Source organism: Mytilus californianus, unplaced genomic scaffold (genome assembly GCF_021869535.1).
Source record: "Mytilus californianus isolate M0D057914Y unplaced genomic scaffold, xbMytCali1.0.p SCAF_7, whole genome shotgun sequence".
Lineage (NCBI taxonomy): Eukaryota > Metazoa > Mollusca > Bivalvia > Mytilida > Mytilidae > Mytilus > Mytilus californianus.
The window spans coordinates 72,397,187-72,414,665 of record NW_026262723.1 but is presented as its reverse complement, the minus strand read 5'-3'; the positions used below and the strand labels follow the sequence as shown (position 1 = coordinate 72,414,665).

The following is a 17,479-nucleotide window of genomic DNA, read 5'->3' as shown; positions in this document are numbered from 1 at the left end:
AATTAAAGTTGGAAATGAGAAATTTTCAAGTTTGAACCAAAAAATATCAAGTCGGTACTAAGAAATGTCAAGATGAAACTGAGAAATGTCAAATTATTCGCAATTTCAAATACTTCATTACAATTTTGAAATTATATCCTTTTGATATATCTACACTACCATACCGAATGCACAATTGAAAGAACTATTACATTTACTCATTAAACAATATTTTTTTTACAAAACTTTGAAAACGTAGATACATTTTTCTTTTGGATCACAAACAAGTTTATTCAATGAAGAACCACGCCAATTCCAACAACAAATACACTTTTAACAACACTCTTGCTGCCGGAGGGACACGTATTTCTACCTCAGTTATGCCGGAGGGACAAATATACTCTGCAAAAAAAGAAACGCATGATGTATTTTTAAGAATTTTAATACATGTATTTTGAATGGAAATTTTACAATTACTCATAAAGATATTCACTCAAAACGTGTTTGATTGAGAAGATGACAGTCAATTCCTTCGAGATTGATGAATAAAAGTCAATTTATCACAATTAGAGTTACTTCCGGTGCCATTAAAGTTAGTATCGTGTATGACCACCTCTCGCTGCTAAGACTGCTCCGCATCTCCTCGGCATGGATGCTATCAATGTTCTAATGTTGTTGCGTGGAATTGCTCGCCATTCCTGTTGCAACATTTGTCGTAGCTGATCAAGGGTCTGTGGCGGGGGTTGATGCTGGCGTACACGTTTATCCAGTTGGTCCCATAGATGCTCAATAGGATTCAAGTCCGGTGATTTGGAAGGCCAAGGTAGCACATTGATAACATGTTATTCTGCTCAAGGTAGTCCATTGTTAAACGCGCTGTGTGAGGCCTAGCATTGTCCTGCTGGAATAACTCCCTCTGTCGGTCAATAACATGCACAAGATGAGGTTGGATAATTTCGTCTCTGTACCTTTGAGCCGTTAAATTACCCGGAACATGTACCAATTCCGTTTTACGGTCATTAGAGATAGCCGCCCATATCATGACACTTCCTCCACCAAAGCTGTCCACTTCTTGGACACACGAGGAAGCAAAACGTTCATTCATGCGCCGGTCGAAACGAGTTCTTCCATCACGTTTATGAAGCATAAAAAGGGGACTCATCACTGAACCAGATTTTGCACCAGTTGCGGAATGTCCAGCCCCTAAATGTGTTGCACCATCGGACTCGATTCCGTCTGTGTAACGGCCTCAAAACGAGTCCTCCTGGGTCTAATGCCATGTTGTCGCAGTCGATTGCGGAATGTTTGTGATCTGATTCTTCTCAATCCTGGTATCCCAACTGTAGTGGCTGTTGCGGCAACGGTTCGATTCAGTAGATGAAATACCCGGATGTAGCGATCGTGTTCAGGAGTCGTTAGGCGAAGTCGTCCACTCCTCGGGAGGCCCTTAGTACAGCCAGTCTGCTTGTATCTGTTCCAAAGTCGCGAAATTGTGCTCTGGTTAACATTTTCTGTTCTTGCTACTTCACTTTGGGACACGCCGGCCTGGAGACGGCCGATGACGATATTTCGAATAGCAGGATCCAACCTTGGCATTGCAGCGTTTTAACGTTGAAAAAGTGTAACAGTTGAGTTGACCACAAAATTCTCGTCAAAAACGTTAGAAATTTGACTCGCTACGCTCACCAGAAATTTTACCATTATGGATAATAACCCCCCTCTATCCTTGGACCCTGGATCCTCCCTTGATTGTAAGGCTATTATATTTTCATTTTGATAGAATATATATTCTAGACATCATTTTGACTGCTCTATATGTTTGAAGTTGTATGTGTATCCTACAAATAGGTGATCTGTATCACAAAAGTTAAATTACTTTAGGGGGTTAAAAGTTGATTTTGACGGGGCGAGGAGGGACAGTTTTTTTTGTCAATTTGTGGATGAGCAGAAAATAGATATCTGGCCCTGGTCTGAGTGAAAATAAAAATAATCTGCCCACCTCAATTTTGGAAATAAATATTCTGACCACATCAAATTTGCCAGCCCCCCCCCCCCCCTCCTTCAGAATCAAATGGTCGTCCCCTAAGCTAGTGGTATTTAGGACTAAAAGTAAAAACAGGTCGGCTAATAGTCGGAATAATGTGTTCTGGTAGGATGGCATGTCTTCTTGTTGACTGTTATACTGTGAATTAGCCCGTTCATCCGCCTCAGAATGTCCGTCTGTAGCACAAAGCAGAGCTCATTTCATATCATCTGAACATATGCATGTCCGAATATGCTCTCATACCTTAGATTTTATATAGCTTTTGAAACGTTAGATCTCTAGACAACATGTTAAAGTCATTCCAAAACTTTTGTTCTGTGCTCTGAAATCGGCATCAAACGATTAACCATAAAGTTTTTTTGTAAAAAGAAAAAAAAAAAGTGGCAGTCAAAAGGTTTTTACATCTTAAACCTTGCTACACTGACCATTTTGCTTGCTACAGTGATCATTTACCTATATGAATCATTTTGGACTAGACAATGACTTTTACGACCAAAACTAAATTTAGAACGCTGAACAGAGCTTTGTCTAAAACGCTTGATACTTGATCAACTACAATGAACCGCCTCGGTGGTCTCATGGTAGCGTGTTCTCCTCGAGTGCGGGAGGTCGTGGGTTCGAACCCCGGCCGGGTCAAACCAAAGACTTTAAAAATGGTATTTGCTGCTGCGCCGCTAATCACGCGGCATTAAGGAGTAAGAACAAAGACTGATCGACTCGGAGTCAGAATAATGTGTCCGTGTAAGGTGACATGTCTTCCTGCGGACTGTTACCTTGTGAACTAGCACGTTAAAAATCAGGCTCAGCGTGTCGATCTGGTACAAAGCAGGGTAAATATTCATATCAAATTAACATGTTCTCGTCCTGAATATGCATATTGATTTGCTGCTGGACGTTAAGCAGCTATCCATCATCATCATCATCATCATCATCATCAACCACAATGTATATATACTTAATGCTCCATCCATTCACACAATCTAGCATATATATTTTAAACTAGCATCGTTAGGCGTCATGACATTTATACTATCAATATTAATACCTTTATTCAAAGATTTTATTTCTGTAACTTAATATTTGATATACAGAGAGGGAAAATTGTATGTGAAATTAAACAGCCTACCTTTTCTCCTAACGAAACTAAAAACATGGATGTAAAGACGTTATTAACATGAACAGAACATGTTTTGTTGTCATACAAAGATCTATTTTCAATATTTTTTGTTTAAATGGTTTCCAAATTGGTCTTTAGCAGAAATATAGCATGCAACTTGTCCAATATGACTGGTAATATTTGTAAAAGAGAGGTGAAAGATACCAGTGGGAAAATCAAACTCATAATTAAGTCAAAAACGGACTGACAATGCATGCCATGGCAAAAAACAAAAAAACACAACATACATGTAGAAACCTAAAGGCTGAGCTGACCACCACCAAAAATCGTGGGTGAAACCCTTAACCACAACGTTAACCATCCGTAGGGCATGTCGTTAAAAATAAAGATCGCATATGCCTGCAATGTAACGAACGTGGCTGACATTACTCAAAATATTGAAAGGAGGTACAGTGCATTTACTTGTCATTTATAAAGAAGTCACTGCTTTTGGATATATTAAATTGTTGCAAAATAGTCATCTAGTAGTGCTTTCCAAAGTGACTATCAATTCCCTTGCCGGTCAACTAAGATAACTGCCGTGGCTTGTGGGGAAATTCTGAAGAAGAAAAAAAAACTATTTATATCGTAAGTCATAAAAGATTCTAAGCAATTTTTTAAGATAGTTTATCAAATAGACGTTTCGTCTACATATTTATATATGTTAAATAAGGCATATCTTTTTTTTTTAACAAAACGTTGGGGTTAAATTTTGAATTGTGAAACAGGGCCCTTATTGTGAATACTTTATTTCTACATTGGTGTAACGGAATCCATTGTTAAAGCGGGTGTCAGTAATTGGTTTTTACAGAATAATAACTACAAAAATAGGACACTACGCTGATTCAACAAAGACAAAGACCATATTGATACTTAAATGTAGTAGAAAGATCTGAACAATTTTTTGGCAGCAGAACTGAAGGAAGGTTGTTGAAAAGCGCATTTAAATAATAGATGAGTAGGACAATAATACATATACATTGATCGTGTAACCAACATTTGATGGTCTTCATTTATATAAATAAATTAATGGGATTGTTTTTCTTCTCTCATTAAATTGCAATGTATATGTATTATTATATAATTCTTATCTATAAATGTTCATAGTGTTGGGCTTTCCATTGTTAATGTTATCCCATAAATTTGTAAAAATTAAATGCGTTCCATTACGTTATATGCACTTATCACTCTTAAAATTATATATTAGTTGTTGATCGTCATTGACAGTTTTTCTTTTAACCTGTATCAGAAAGTGTAAATTTTGGTGTATTTTATATTTTGCTTTCATTGTATGTGTCAAATAAATCAAAATATGAACACAGTAGAAATATCTGATTTACGATATTCAATTTGAATCAGTGGTTAGGAAATTGCCAGGCTCCTGCGGGACTCAAGTTGCGACATTCAAAGGCGGTTCCATGTGATATAGTTCATGCAAAATGCATTAACAATTGAGATATTGCCCATATATATATATATATATATATATCTTTATTTCTCAACAAACCAAATTACATTGGTATAGAGATACACACAATAAATATTACATAATGTATATGTACAGACATACAAAAATTATACGGAAGCAAGAGGGAGACACATATCATATATTACGGTATACATATTAAACTAAATGATATCAAGTACATGAATTACCCAGGAGAGCCTAAATGCATATTTATTAGTCTTATAAATTTGCACAAGTTGTTGAGATCAGAAAGATTTTTACTATTCATCAGTTCATTAAATTTCAATGAATTTGGTTGATTTCTATATCTTTTTCTCAAAAACTGTTTACGACCGTCATTGAATACAGAACACATAAAAATATAATGAAATTCATCTCCGATGTCGCCAGAATTACAAAGTAAGCATTTTCTATTTTCTCTTGCAACATTTTGCCACCTACCAGTCTCAATAGGAAATCTATGATTTCCTGTTCTCAATCTACATAGTGTAATAATATTTCTACCATCTAAATTTTTAAAATAATATTCAAATTCACAGTTTTCTTTATACATACGATAGTTTATAGCTTTTGGCGATTCTTGCACGTTATTGTGCCATTTCTGTTTAAATTGATCAACAAGATTTTGTTTAACAATATTATATAGCCATGTATCGCTTACAAAATATTGGGTATCCCACACAAATGACAAACCAGATTCATCAAGAATCATGGATTTAACATGTTTCAACCAAGTAATACCATTTTTATATTTATAAAATGAGTACTTGTATAGTATTGCAGGAAGTTTTTCTTGTTTTCCAGACAATAATTTAGTCCAGTAGTTAATTATACGGAGTTTTATATCAATTTCCAAAGGATATCTGCCCAATTCTTCATATATCATGAAATTAGGTGTAGAATTTTTAACCTTAAGCAAAAGTTTGCAGAATTTCATATGAACCCTTTCTATAACCGAATTATTACATTGATGTTCGTGTTACAATAAACTTTGATTCATTTAATTACAGGCAAGGCTAATGTAAGCTTGGTTCCCGAGAAAACAATCTTGGTAATTGGTGCCTCAAAATCTGGGAAGAGTCTTACAATTGAGGGTATGGTAAATTATATACTGGGTGTTTCCTGGAATGAAGATTACAGATTCTCACTTGCACAAGAACTGTCTAGTGAAATAAGCACTAATACTGACGATAAGGTATACACTTTGATAACATTTCAAATGCATCCTATAGTTTATATATTACACTAAATATAACATAAACTAGGCAGCATCTATTGATGAAAACTTCGACCAGTTTATCTTATTCTGGACACGCACGTTGTGACCGATGAATGAGAGCAATAATTTGTGCGCAGAGGACGGCTTTTAACATATTAATCTTTGTTGTAGGATTTTGGTAATTGTTTCAAAGGAGCAAAATAATTATAGATTGGTGCTGTAGTATACAAATCTATCTTTTACCCTTAAATGTTATAGATTATTTTCATACTTAAACAAATGTGGACACATATCAGTGTGGATATTAATTGTTAAATGTGTTAGTATTTTTGACTGTCTTATCATCACAGATGTATTGTTGTGCTCCCATCTGATGTTTTTTTTAGCTATTTCTTTGTCTACCACATAGGGTTCTATGTTAAACTGTGTTCCACAGTGACAGTCATCTTGCATTTTCAGATAAGAAGCAAAAGCTCAAAATTGGTATTGTGCTGGGATCGACACTAGTTACTTTTTAAACAACTTGCACTTTGGGCAAGTGACCATCATGTTTTACTTGTCTGAAAGAGACAACAACTTGCCGAAATTTTGTACTTTCTTTAGAAATTTCTATACTGCCATTTACAACTATACAATGATGTAAAATTAGCTAACTGTTTTTCTACCGAAAAACTTCCCTAGAGTCAGCTGCCGTCCCATCTTATAACAGATCAGCTCAGGATTGTTTTTAGGGACATTAAATGCTCTCTATCCGATGACCCATTTGCTTTATCTGGGATATATACTAATGGGTCTCTTGTATATTTTCACCCACAGTAACCCTTTCCTTAAATAAAGTAAAGCTGAACTTTGAGAAAGCTCACAAATATTTATTTGTCCAGCGAAATATTGCGTGAATATATAAAATATCACAACTATTTTTATAACACTCATTAGCGTGTTAAAGTTACATTCTTAGGCATTTATATATGTATATATATATATTCTTGTTTTCATTTATTTCACTTTTGTTCAAGATTTATGAAAATCAACAATATATATTTTTTGTGTATCTGATAGTTTTCCTTAAATAATCAGGTCATATTTGAATGGTTCATCATTGAATGCGTCCACAACTGATTCTTCCTCCAATGGTTCATTGTTTGTTTTTAAATATTAAAAATATGCAGTTTATCAATATTGTCACGGATAAATAATATTTATAGGTTTCATAACGAGTGAGAATTGGATATCGCTTTATATCAACTAGAGTTATTTAATTTCAATATAATAATAAACAAGCCTTCGGCGAGTTTATTATTACTTTTTAAATTAAATAACGAGAGTTGATTTCAAGCGATATCCAATTTTCACAAGTTGTTAAACCTATATCCTGGTTCCCGGTACTACGTTCCAGGTATTAGCTGATAGCCATATGCTAAACGGGCGTATAAAAATGTATCATTTTTTTTAGGTTGAATCTTCGAAAAAATCGTTTTGCTGCTCTCAACGATTTTTAAACCTTTTAATGAAATACTCCCCCTATTTTCTCGGACCGTGTATCTGTCTCTGTAACCTTTATAAAAGACTGTGAATTAATCTCGAGATTTGGAACCAAACCATTAAGCTGAGAAGGTGTGCATAAATACAAGATTAACAGTTATTCGAAGACAAATTACAAACATGGTCTTATTTCTTAACTGCAACACTAGAAACAGCGCAGTACATACCAATCTTATTTTGCTTTGTAATTGTCAATGCTTTCTAGTCCCATCAAGCTGTAATCGTTCATGAAAACAAGACTTCAGTGTCCCATGTGAAATAAAAGAACAAATTTCCAATGTCCCCCGAGTTGCACATATTTTATCTATCCAAGGTACAAGGGCAATAACTAAAATGAACACTTTTTATACCCGCGCCGCAATGAGGGGGGGGGGGGGGGGGGGGAGTAAGTTTTACCCTTGTCAGTCTGTATGTTAGTACGTCCCAAAGTTGGTTTCCATTTTCTAACTTTAGTAATGTCAATTACTGTCCCATTCTGTCAATCACTCTGTATCTTTAAAGGAGTTCGGGTTAAAGGGTCATTCCAACCATGCATAGTAAATAATATATACCGATTCGATTGGCCAATAACTGTTTTAACACATGACGCCACCAATTTACTTGTACATTTTGGAAAATATGCGGACGATAAATCGCAATCCACGGTTCCAAGGAAAGTTTCTTCGAAAAGGGTAAAGAAAGGGGAAATACGCCTTTAATTGTGTAGTAATAAAAGGTTGGTAAGTTTTAATTTATTAAATTTTTTTAATTTAGGCTTCTTCCTAAATTGTTCCATTTTGAAGAATTGCGATTTAATGGTAGATTTTGTTTTATCGTTTCTGTTATATTTATTCTCAATAATTATATAAATTAGTAAAGATTAAGAATTTGACATATTGTGTAAACACCTATAACTATTTTTGAAAACTGTATGTTGCCCGCTAGATGTCTTTAGTTGTTTTTTTCGTTTGATTGCTGTCTTATTAACGTATAACCTACATCTCCTACAATTTAGGTTCCGTTTTGGTGTACTTTCAAATAGGTGTATCATAACTGAAAGGGTTATTGAGTATAAATTAATTGCTTTTCTTTCCCTCAATAATATGCTTAGAGAAAGATGAACCGAGGAGAGATGTACCTAAATTTAGAAAGTTAAATAAACAGAAAAAAAAGTTTCACTTTCCAATCTTTAACTCCCCAGTTCTCCCAATTTTTTTCCTACTGTATCAATTTTTGAAGACATGTCTATCTAAACGAAGTCTGATTAATCTGCAACTAATCCGCCGTCCCCTATTTTGACACACACTTGGATATGATCTTCATTAAATTCGATCCCGAAATAGTCACTTAATCAGATTTCATTTATTTGGATATTCAAAAATGCATTTCTTTTTTGGCAGAAATAAATAAAATAGTTATTATCTGGTTTGACTTTGAAGCACTTATTTAAGATTTACACTGTACACAAAATGAAATATTTTTTGTCTTAATTTAAGGAATGAGAAACACTTTCTTTTTCATATTTTGACACTAAATTCATCAAAATTTGTTTTTAGTCTCGCTACACTCGGTGATATTTTTTTTAATTTTATGGAATTACACCCCTTTTAAAATCCAGGATCCGCCCCTAAAGGTAAGAGTACTTTTGAACTGTGCAGTATATCTGAGGTAGTTAATGCACACCTTAGATGTGCATTATCCAGATTGTAGCACAATAAGAACAAAGAGATTTTACCTATGTTAATTGTTATGTGTTAAGTGTTCTTATAAACACAATGACTTTATATGTTTTCCTTTGGTCTGTCCGTCCATCTGTCTATCCTTGTCACTTCAGTTTCAGTTTGAGATGTTTCTATTTTTGGTTTGTAAGCTTATATTTATAAGTGAGATTTCAAGTTGAGTCTCTTGCTGTTGGTATTAAATTTGTGAGAGTTATTGTGCTAGGAAATTGAGAATTTTGCCAAAATTTCTTAATTTCTTACAAGTGGTAAAGAACGTTATATTACTGGTAATAATATGGACCTTGACAAAAGCTAGATTGGGCTATTGCAAAGTCCATCATCTGTTAGTAACTTTTCATGAATAATTATTATTTACAAGATTGAAAACTCTAACAAAACCTGACCAAATGATTAGAAAACTGAACATCATTTACATAATTATATGTAATTTTTTATATAAAATTATATTATATATCTTTTGATTGGATGTTGTTATGGGTGATATTTGTTACCATGGCAACTGTTGTAAACGATACTTAACGATGGTAGTTTAGAATTAGAGTATATATATGATTCTATGTATTTTCTAAAAGGTTTTAAAAAACAGTTGAGAACATTGAAGTCCCTATACTACAAATAATTACTCTGTTTCCAAGGGGAAAATACGTTGTTATGGTGATAAATTTAAAGAGAGTCCCATGCAATATTCTATTTATTTTGGTAAAGTAGTATTCAAACTTAGTTACTACAATACTAGCTATGCTTTACATATTTGCACTTTTCGGAAAAACACACGAGAAAATTTGATAATCTCACAAAACTCCATGATTCAAAAAAATTGAAAATATGTGTTAAAATCTAAAAGTTGGGTTGAACTGCAATCTTATCTAAAGTGAAGCTTAAACCAAGTTATATCAATGTTATATATGAAAATTCCTGACAAAAGTTTGATTCTATTCAAAATCAGGCTCTGAATTGTAGTGATTTAGCTCATTTTTTAAAGGTTTTACTACGCTTAACTACCAAAAAATAGAGTGTCCGTTACCATGGCAACCACTCATAAATTGATTATGAGATGAAGAACTCTGAAAAAATCCGACCAAACGTTGCAGCAATTATCTTTTCAAGGATCTACATGTATGGAATTTTTTTATTAAATAAATCTTTTATTTAAAACATTTTTTAATTTTTTTTGTTCTTATTTGTTCCTGTTTATCTTTTAAATTATAATATTTAAATGACATCTCCGAGAGATAGATATCGGAATTCATCCCGTGAAGGGGCGTTTCCATAGACGCCATCATTCAAAAGTTAGCCAAATGCGTAAAGTCCGTCCCGGTCGTTATATTGGTATATGTGTAACATACTGAATATTGCGATCGGGAACCAGTCTATTAAACCTATCTCTCTTATGGTCAACACTCTCGTTGTGTTAAATTAAAAAATCCGCGAAAAGTTGATCTAGTCTTTTGCACATACAAGTATGACGTCATATGTCCTGTTCCGGTGTCAAACTTTAACATCAGACATTTTAAAACTTTTCGTACGCTTCAGAATATATTAAAATTTGACAAAAAGAAGATTTTAAGGTGAAAAGTGTGAGTGTTTTGTGTATTATTGAATAAATCAAGTATGTCCGTTGCCATGGACGAAATGTACATCGCCTTAACCTTTGAAAGTCATCAATGACCTAACGAATAGCCAATGGAATTGTCGTAATATCGTCTCATGTTTCTGGATAAGCCAATCAAATTAACGCAAATTTTCGTATCACTTTTTCGTATCACACTCCGTGCACCAAATAAAGTACAAAGCTGAAGAGCTTTGAAGACCCAAAATTAGGAATGGTTTTGCCAAATACAGCTAAGGTAAATTTCTTTTCTATTCTAGTGACAATATTTGTTTTTAGAGAAGCACCAGATCTCAAAATTAGTAGAGGAACACCCTAGGTGCACGATTTGGATTTGGGGGGGGGGAGTAAGTTTTACCCTTGTCAGTCTGTATGTTAGTACGTCCCAAAGTTGGTTTCCATTTTCTAACTTTAGTAATGTCAATTACTGTCCCATTCTGTCAATCACTCTGTATCTTTAAAGGAGTTCGGGTTAAAGGGTCATTCCAACCATGCATAGTAAATAATATATACCGATTCGATTGGCCAATAACTGTTTTAACACATGACGCCACCAATTTACTTGTACATTTTGGAAAATATGCGGACGATAAATCGCAATCCACGGTTCCAAGGAAAGTTTCTTCGAAAAGGGTAAAGAAAGGGGAAATACGCCTTTAATTGTGTAGTAATAAAAGGTTGGTAAGTTTTAATTTATTAAATTTTTTTAATTTAGGCTTCTTCCTAAATTGTTCCATTTTGAAGAATTGCGATTTAATGGTAGATTTTGTTTTATCGTTTCTGTTATATTTATTCTCAATAATTATATAAATTAGTAAAGATTAAGAATTTGACATATTGTGTAAACACCTATAACTATTTTTGAAAACTGTATGTTGCCCGCTAGATGTCTTTAGTTGTTTTTTTCGTTTGATTGCTGTCTTATTAACGTATAACCTACATCTCCTACAATTTAGGTTCCGTTTTGGTGTACTTTCAAATAGGTGTATCATAACTGAAAGGGTTATTGAGTATAAATTAATTGCTTTTCTTTCCCTCAATAATATGCTTAGAGAAAGATGAACCGAGGAGAGATGTACCTAAATTTAGAAAGTTAAATAAACAGAAAAAAAAGTTTCACTTTCCAATCTTTAACTCCCCAGTTCTCCCAATTTTTTTCCTACTGTATCAATTTTTGAAGACATGTCTATCTAAACGAAGTCTGATTAATCTGCAACTAATCCGCCGTCCCCTGTTTTGACACACACTTGGATATGATCTTCATTAAATTCGATCCCGAAATAGTCACTTAATCAGATTTCATTTATTTGGATATTCAAAAATGCATTTCTTTTTTGGCAGAAATAAATAAAATAGTTATTATCTGGTTTGACTTTGAAGCACTTATTTAAGATTTACACTGTACACAAAATGAAATATTTTTTGTCTTAATTTAAGGAATGAGAAACACTTTCTTTTTCATATTTTGACACTAAATTCATCAAAATTTGTTTTTAGTCTCGCTACACTCGGTGATATTTTTTTTAATTTTATGGAATTACACCCCTTTTAAAATCCAGGATCCGCCCCTAAAGGTAAGAGTACTTTTGAACTGTGCAGTATATCTGAGGTAGTTAATGCACACCTTAGATGTGCATTATCCAGATTGTAGCACAATAAGAACAAAGAGATTTTACCTATGTTAATTGTTATGTGTTAAGTGTTCTTATAAACACAATGACTTTATATGTTTTCCTTTGGTCTGTCCGTCCATCTGTCTATCCTTGTCACTTCAGTTTCAGTTTGAGATGTTTCTATTTTTGGTTTGTAAGCTTATATTTATAAGTGAGATTTCAAGTTGAGTCTCTTGCTGTTGGTATTAAATTTGTGAGAGTTATTGTGCTAGGAAATTGAGAATTTTGCCAAAATTTCTTAATTTCTTACAAGTGGTAAAGAACGTTATATTACTGGTAATAATATGGACCTTGACAAAAGCTAGATTGGGCTATTGCAAAGTCCATCATCTGTTAGTAACTTTTCATGAATAATTATTATTTACAAGATTGAAAACTCTAACAAAACCTGACCAAATGATTAGAAAACTGAACATCATTTACATAATTATATGTAATTTTTTATATAAAATTATATTATATATCTTTTGATTGGATGTTGTTATGGGTGATATTTGTTACCATGGCAACTGTTGTAAACGATACTTAACGATGGTAGTTTAGAATTAGAGTATATATATGATTCTATGTATTTTCTAAAAGGTTTTAAAAAACAGTTGAGAACATTGAAGTCCCTATACTACAAATAATTACTCTGTTTCCAAGGGGAAAATACGTTGTTATGGTGATAAATTTAAAGAGAGTCCCATGCAATATTCTATTTATTTTGGTAAAGTAGTATTCAAACTTAGTTACTACAATACTAGCTATGCTTTACATATTTGCACTTTTCGGAAAAACACACGAGAAAATTTGATAATCTCACAAAACTCCATGATTCAAAAAAATTGAAAATATGTGTTAAAATCTAAAAGTTGGGTTGAACTGCAATCTTATCTAAAGTGAAGCTTAAACCAAGTTATATCAATGTTATATATGAAAATTCCTGACAAAAGTTTGATTCTATTCAAAATCAGGCTCTGAATTGTAGTGATTTAGCTCATTTTTTAAAGGTTTTACTACGCTTAACTACCAAAAAATAGAGTGTCCGTTACCATGGCAACCACTCATAAATTGATTATGAGATGAAGAACTCTGAAAAAATCCGACCAAACGTTGCAGCAATTATCTTTTCAAGGATCTACATGTATGGAATTTTTTTATTAAATAAATCTTTTATTTAAAACATTTTTTAATTTTTTTTGTTCTTATTTGTTCCTGTTTATCTTTTAAATTATAATATTTAAATGACATCTCCGAGAGATAGATATCGGAATTCATCCCGTGAAGGGGCGTTTCCATAGACGCCATCATTCAAAAGTTAGCCAAATGCGTAAAGTCCGTCCCGGTCGTTATATTGGTATATGTGTAACATACTGAATATTGCGATCGGGAACCAGTCTATTAAACCTATCTCTCTTATGGTCAACACTCTCGTTGTGTTAAATTAAAAAATCCGCGAAAAGTTGATCTAGTCTTTTGCACATACAAGTATGACGTCATATGTCCTGTTCCGGTGTCAAACTTTAACATCAGACATTTTAAAACTTTTCGTACGCTTCAGAATATATTAAAATTTGACAAAAAGAAGATTTTAAGGTGAAAAGTGTGAGTGTTTTGTGTATTATTGAATAAATCAAGTATGTCCGTTGCCATGGACGAAATGTACATCGCCTTAACCTTTGAAAGTCATCAATGACCTAACGAATAGCCAATGGAATTGTCGTAATATCGTCTCATGTTTCTGGATAAGCCAATCAAATTAACGCAAATTTTCGTATCACTTTTTCGTATCACACTCCGTGCACCAAATAAAGTACAAAGCTGAAGAGCTTTGAAGACCCAAAATTAGGAATGGTTTTGCCAAATACAGCTAAGGTAAATTTCTTTTCTATTCTAGTGACAATATTTGTTTTTAGAGAAGCACCAGATCTCAAAATTAGTAGAGGAACACCCTAGGTGCACGATTTGGATTTAATTGTGCGATGTGGTTTTGATAAAGCTATATGTGCATATTTCTTGTATGGCTTTATGATGTTCCACTGTGGAAGTCATATCTTATTTCGGGTTGGATACAAAATCGTAAATGCTCATATATAGGTTCATCCGTAACCTAGGTAACAGTGTTTAAATATGTGAGACAGCTTCTTAGAAGAAGTTTTGTAAATGTATTTCTCATAGTTTTATGTTAAATTGTGTTCAGTGGTGGTAGCCATATTGAATTTGGATTGGCAACAAAAATTCAAAATTGGTTTTAGGGTATCTATGGATCATTTTTACAATATTTTAAATAAATATGCAAAGAAATTTCTAAGATATTTGCTATTTCAGGTAATCAAAATACATTTTTTGACCCTTTCAACCATCATAAATTTCAGATCTACACCAAAATGTATATAATTTGGTGAAGTACCTTAAATATGAAAATTCCTGCCAATTTTGATTTCAGTTGGCAAGAAAGATTTTGCAGAATATAGAGCAGTGCTGTTATTACCACAAATTTAGATTTAACAAATAAGTTATAAACAATTTAAATTAATTTTAGAAGTCCGTAAGGCCTTGCGAGTTTCGTCCCTTTTTATAAATATGAAGTATAAATGAATTACCATTTGTACTTGGGACTCTTCGGTATGCAGTAAAGATGGTTCAAAATGTTTGTCAAAAACGCCTGGCATCATGCATGTACATGTATTGCAATAAGCAGGTTTTGTGCATTTAATTTTAATTGGCTGTCTAGCAGACGGAGAATGTTAGTTTCTAATGGAAATACTATATTTAATCTTCCGGCTTAACCCTTTCCTCCATAATGACGCCTTTTGACGCCTCCCCTTTTACTCCATAATGACGCCTTTTGACGCCTCTGTTAACAACCTCAGTTGAAACACTTTGTCCTCGAGTAATCCGTGTCAAAATTTATCAAATTTGTATCCAAAATAAGAAGTATAAACTTGTGAATAACTGGTGTAAATTTTCTTGATGAAATAATTGTTTATCAACGTGAATTATAAATTTAAACTTGTTGTTGTTTTCTTTTTTTTAACGCCGTCGCCATTTTGTCCAACTTTTTGTTGACAACTTTTCAAAGCAGCTGAAATTGCATTAATTACGATTTTTGTCATAAGTTATTGATAACAACTGTTGATTGAATGCCTTATCATTATTTTGTACGATACAGTTTCGAGTTAAATGACTTTTGGTAGATTTTTAAAATTTTTAAAATGATGGAAGATCAAGTCGATGTCATTTCCCAGTTTAGAGCAGAAGAAAATTGCAATAAAATACTCTGCATTACACAATTGTGTTTAAAATAGCATTTGGAATATCAGAAATTCTATTAAGAATTGAAAGATATGCAGTCGATGCCATACCACTCTTTTTCCCGACACATTTTGAACAAGAAGGTGATACCGTGTAAAATGTAAACATGTGAATTCTTTTGGGAATCCCTTTTCCGACTTCCGGCGATTACGCATCAACGAATCATAAAGTGGGCGGGAACACATAACTTTTATTAACCAGAAAAAACATTTCATTGCAATGTTTTAAGGAAATATTTCAAGAAAACGGAATGATTTTTAAACCTCAATCATTTTCTTAATAAATTGAACGTAAATAACTAGTTTTTCAACTTTTTTCTGATCGAACTTCTAAACCCCGCCCACGGCTCGGAATTCATAATATAGTACCGTACTTGCAGTGCTGTTTTCTCATAAAAAAGACGAAACCCTTTTATCCTCGTACTTTATTTTAATAAATACATCTATACAGTATTCCGTGAACTTCTATGTTCATGAAATATCATTTTGCAAAAAAAAAAATACACAGCTTTTACTTTTGTGTACTTGGCAATTCATTTTGGATAATAAAACATGGCCGACTAATGAAATGGAGATTTTCCTTTCTTCCCAATCCTCACAGTTTTCGGAGTTCGGGTTATCAGATTTAGAGGACGAAAATGACAGTCCAGGTTCAGTTAGCCCTCCTAGTTCAGTGAGAACATCAGATTTATTATTTGATGAAGAATCTGAAGTAGCTTCAGACCTTTCTGACAGAAACCCTGATTCTGATATTGAGGAAGACGATGATGAATTGCCGTACAGTGATGGTGAGTTTGAATCACAGCTGAGTGAAATTCCGAGCAGCCAACTCACTAGTGTATCTGATGATGACTTTTGGTCTGAACAGTTGGAGGATATTGAAATACCAGATTTCAAGGAAATGACAGGTCCTTTGCACATGTTGCCATTGAACGGACAAGCTGTTGATTTTTTTCAGTTGTTTTTTGAAGAACAATTTTTCAACACCTATCAGAGCAAACAAACTTGTATGCTGAACAGACTTCAGAAAATGATCAGCATTGGGAAGAGGTAAACAAAATGTTATCATAAATATTGAGATTGGTGTATGTTTCATGTCTTATAAATGAAACTGTCCTCCATCAATCTTAACTTTTTCTTTAAAATCTTCTATGGACCTGGGAAAAAGAGATGGGGAGTAATGAAGATGTCTATTCTAAAGACAGAGAGAGGGTTGGAGGGTTATGTTGATAATTTTTGAGGCAAGTGCTGGTTTTATAAGGGTAAAGTAATGTACACATATCAAAAACACGGGCTGATCCAGCCATTTATAAAAGGGGAGGTCCAACTATATGTCCCTATTCAAGTGCATTGATTGTAAAAAAAAGGGGGTTCCAAACCCCCCCCCCCCCCTTGCGGATTCGCCACTGCAAATGCCTAACAGAATTTGTTAAAGTCTTGCATAATATTGCTATCAAAAATGTACTTCTGCGCTTTCCATAGGCGGATCCAGGGGTGGGCCCGGGCTCTCCCTCTTGTGGGAAAATTTGTTTGATTAATAGGGAATCACTGAAGCATGACTGGAGCGCCCACAATCAAACAGCAGTAGCAAGGGACACTGAAGGTTTCGACAAACTACATAAAGTTAGACCAATCATCAACATGGTAGATCATACTTTCAAAGACCATTACAAACCAAAACAGAATCAAACAGTGGATGAAGCAATGGTGAAATACAAGGGAAGATTTTCAATTAAACAGTACATGCCAGGTAATTTTATTATTTGTACACA

At 33.6% G+C, this 17,479-nt stretch overlaps 1 protein-coding gene across 2 annotated transcripts in view; it reads left to right on the top strand.

The window, feature by feature from the left end:
• LOC127709845 (uncharacterized) overlaps positions 1-17,479 on the top strand; it is a 178,076-nt gene that overhangs the window by 40,658 nt on the left and 119,939 nt on the right. For both annotated transcript variants that reach the window (XM_052215515.1, XM_052215514.1), the window contains exon 6: positions 5,658-5,842. In XM_052215515.1, the coding sequence (XP_052071475.1) occupies positions 5,658-5,842 (185 nt within the window). The remainder of the gene's footprint in view (positions 1-5,657; positions 5,843-17,479) is intronic.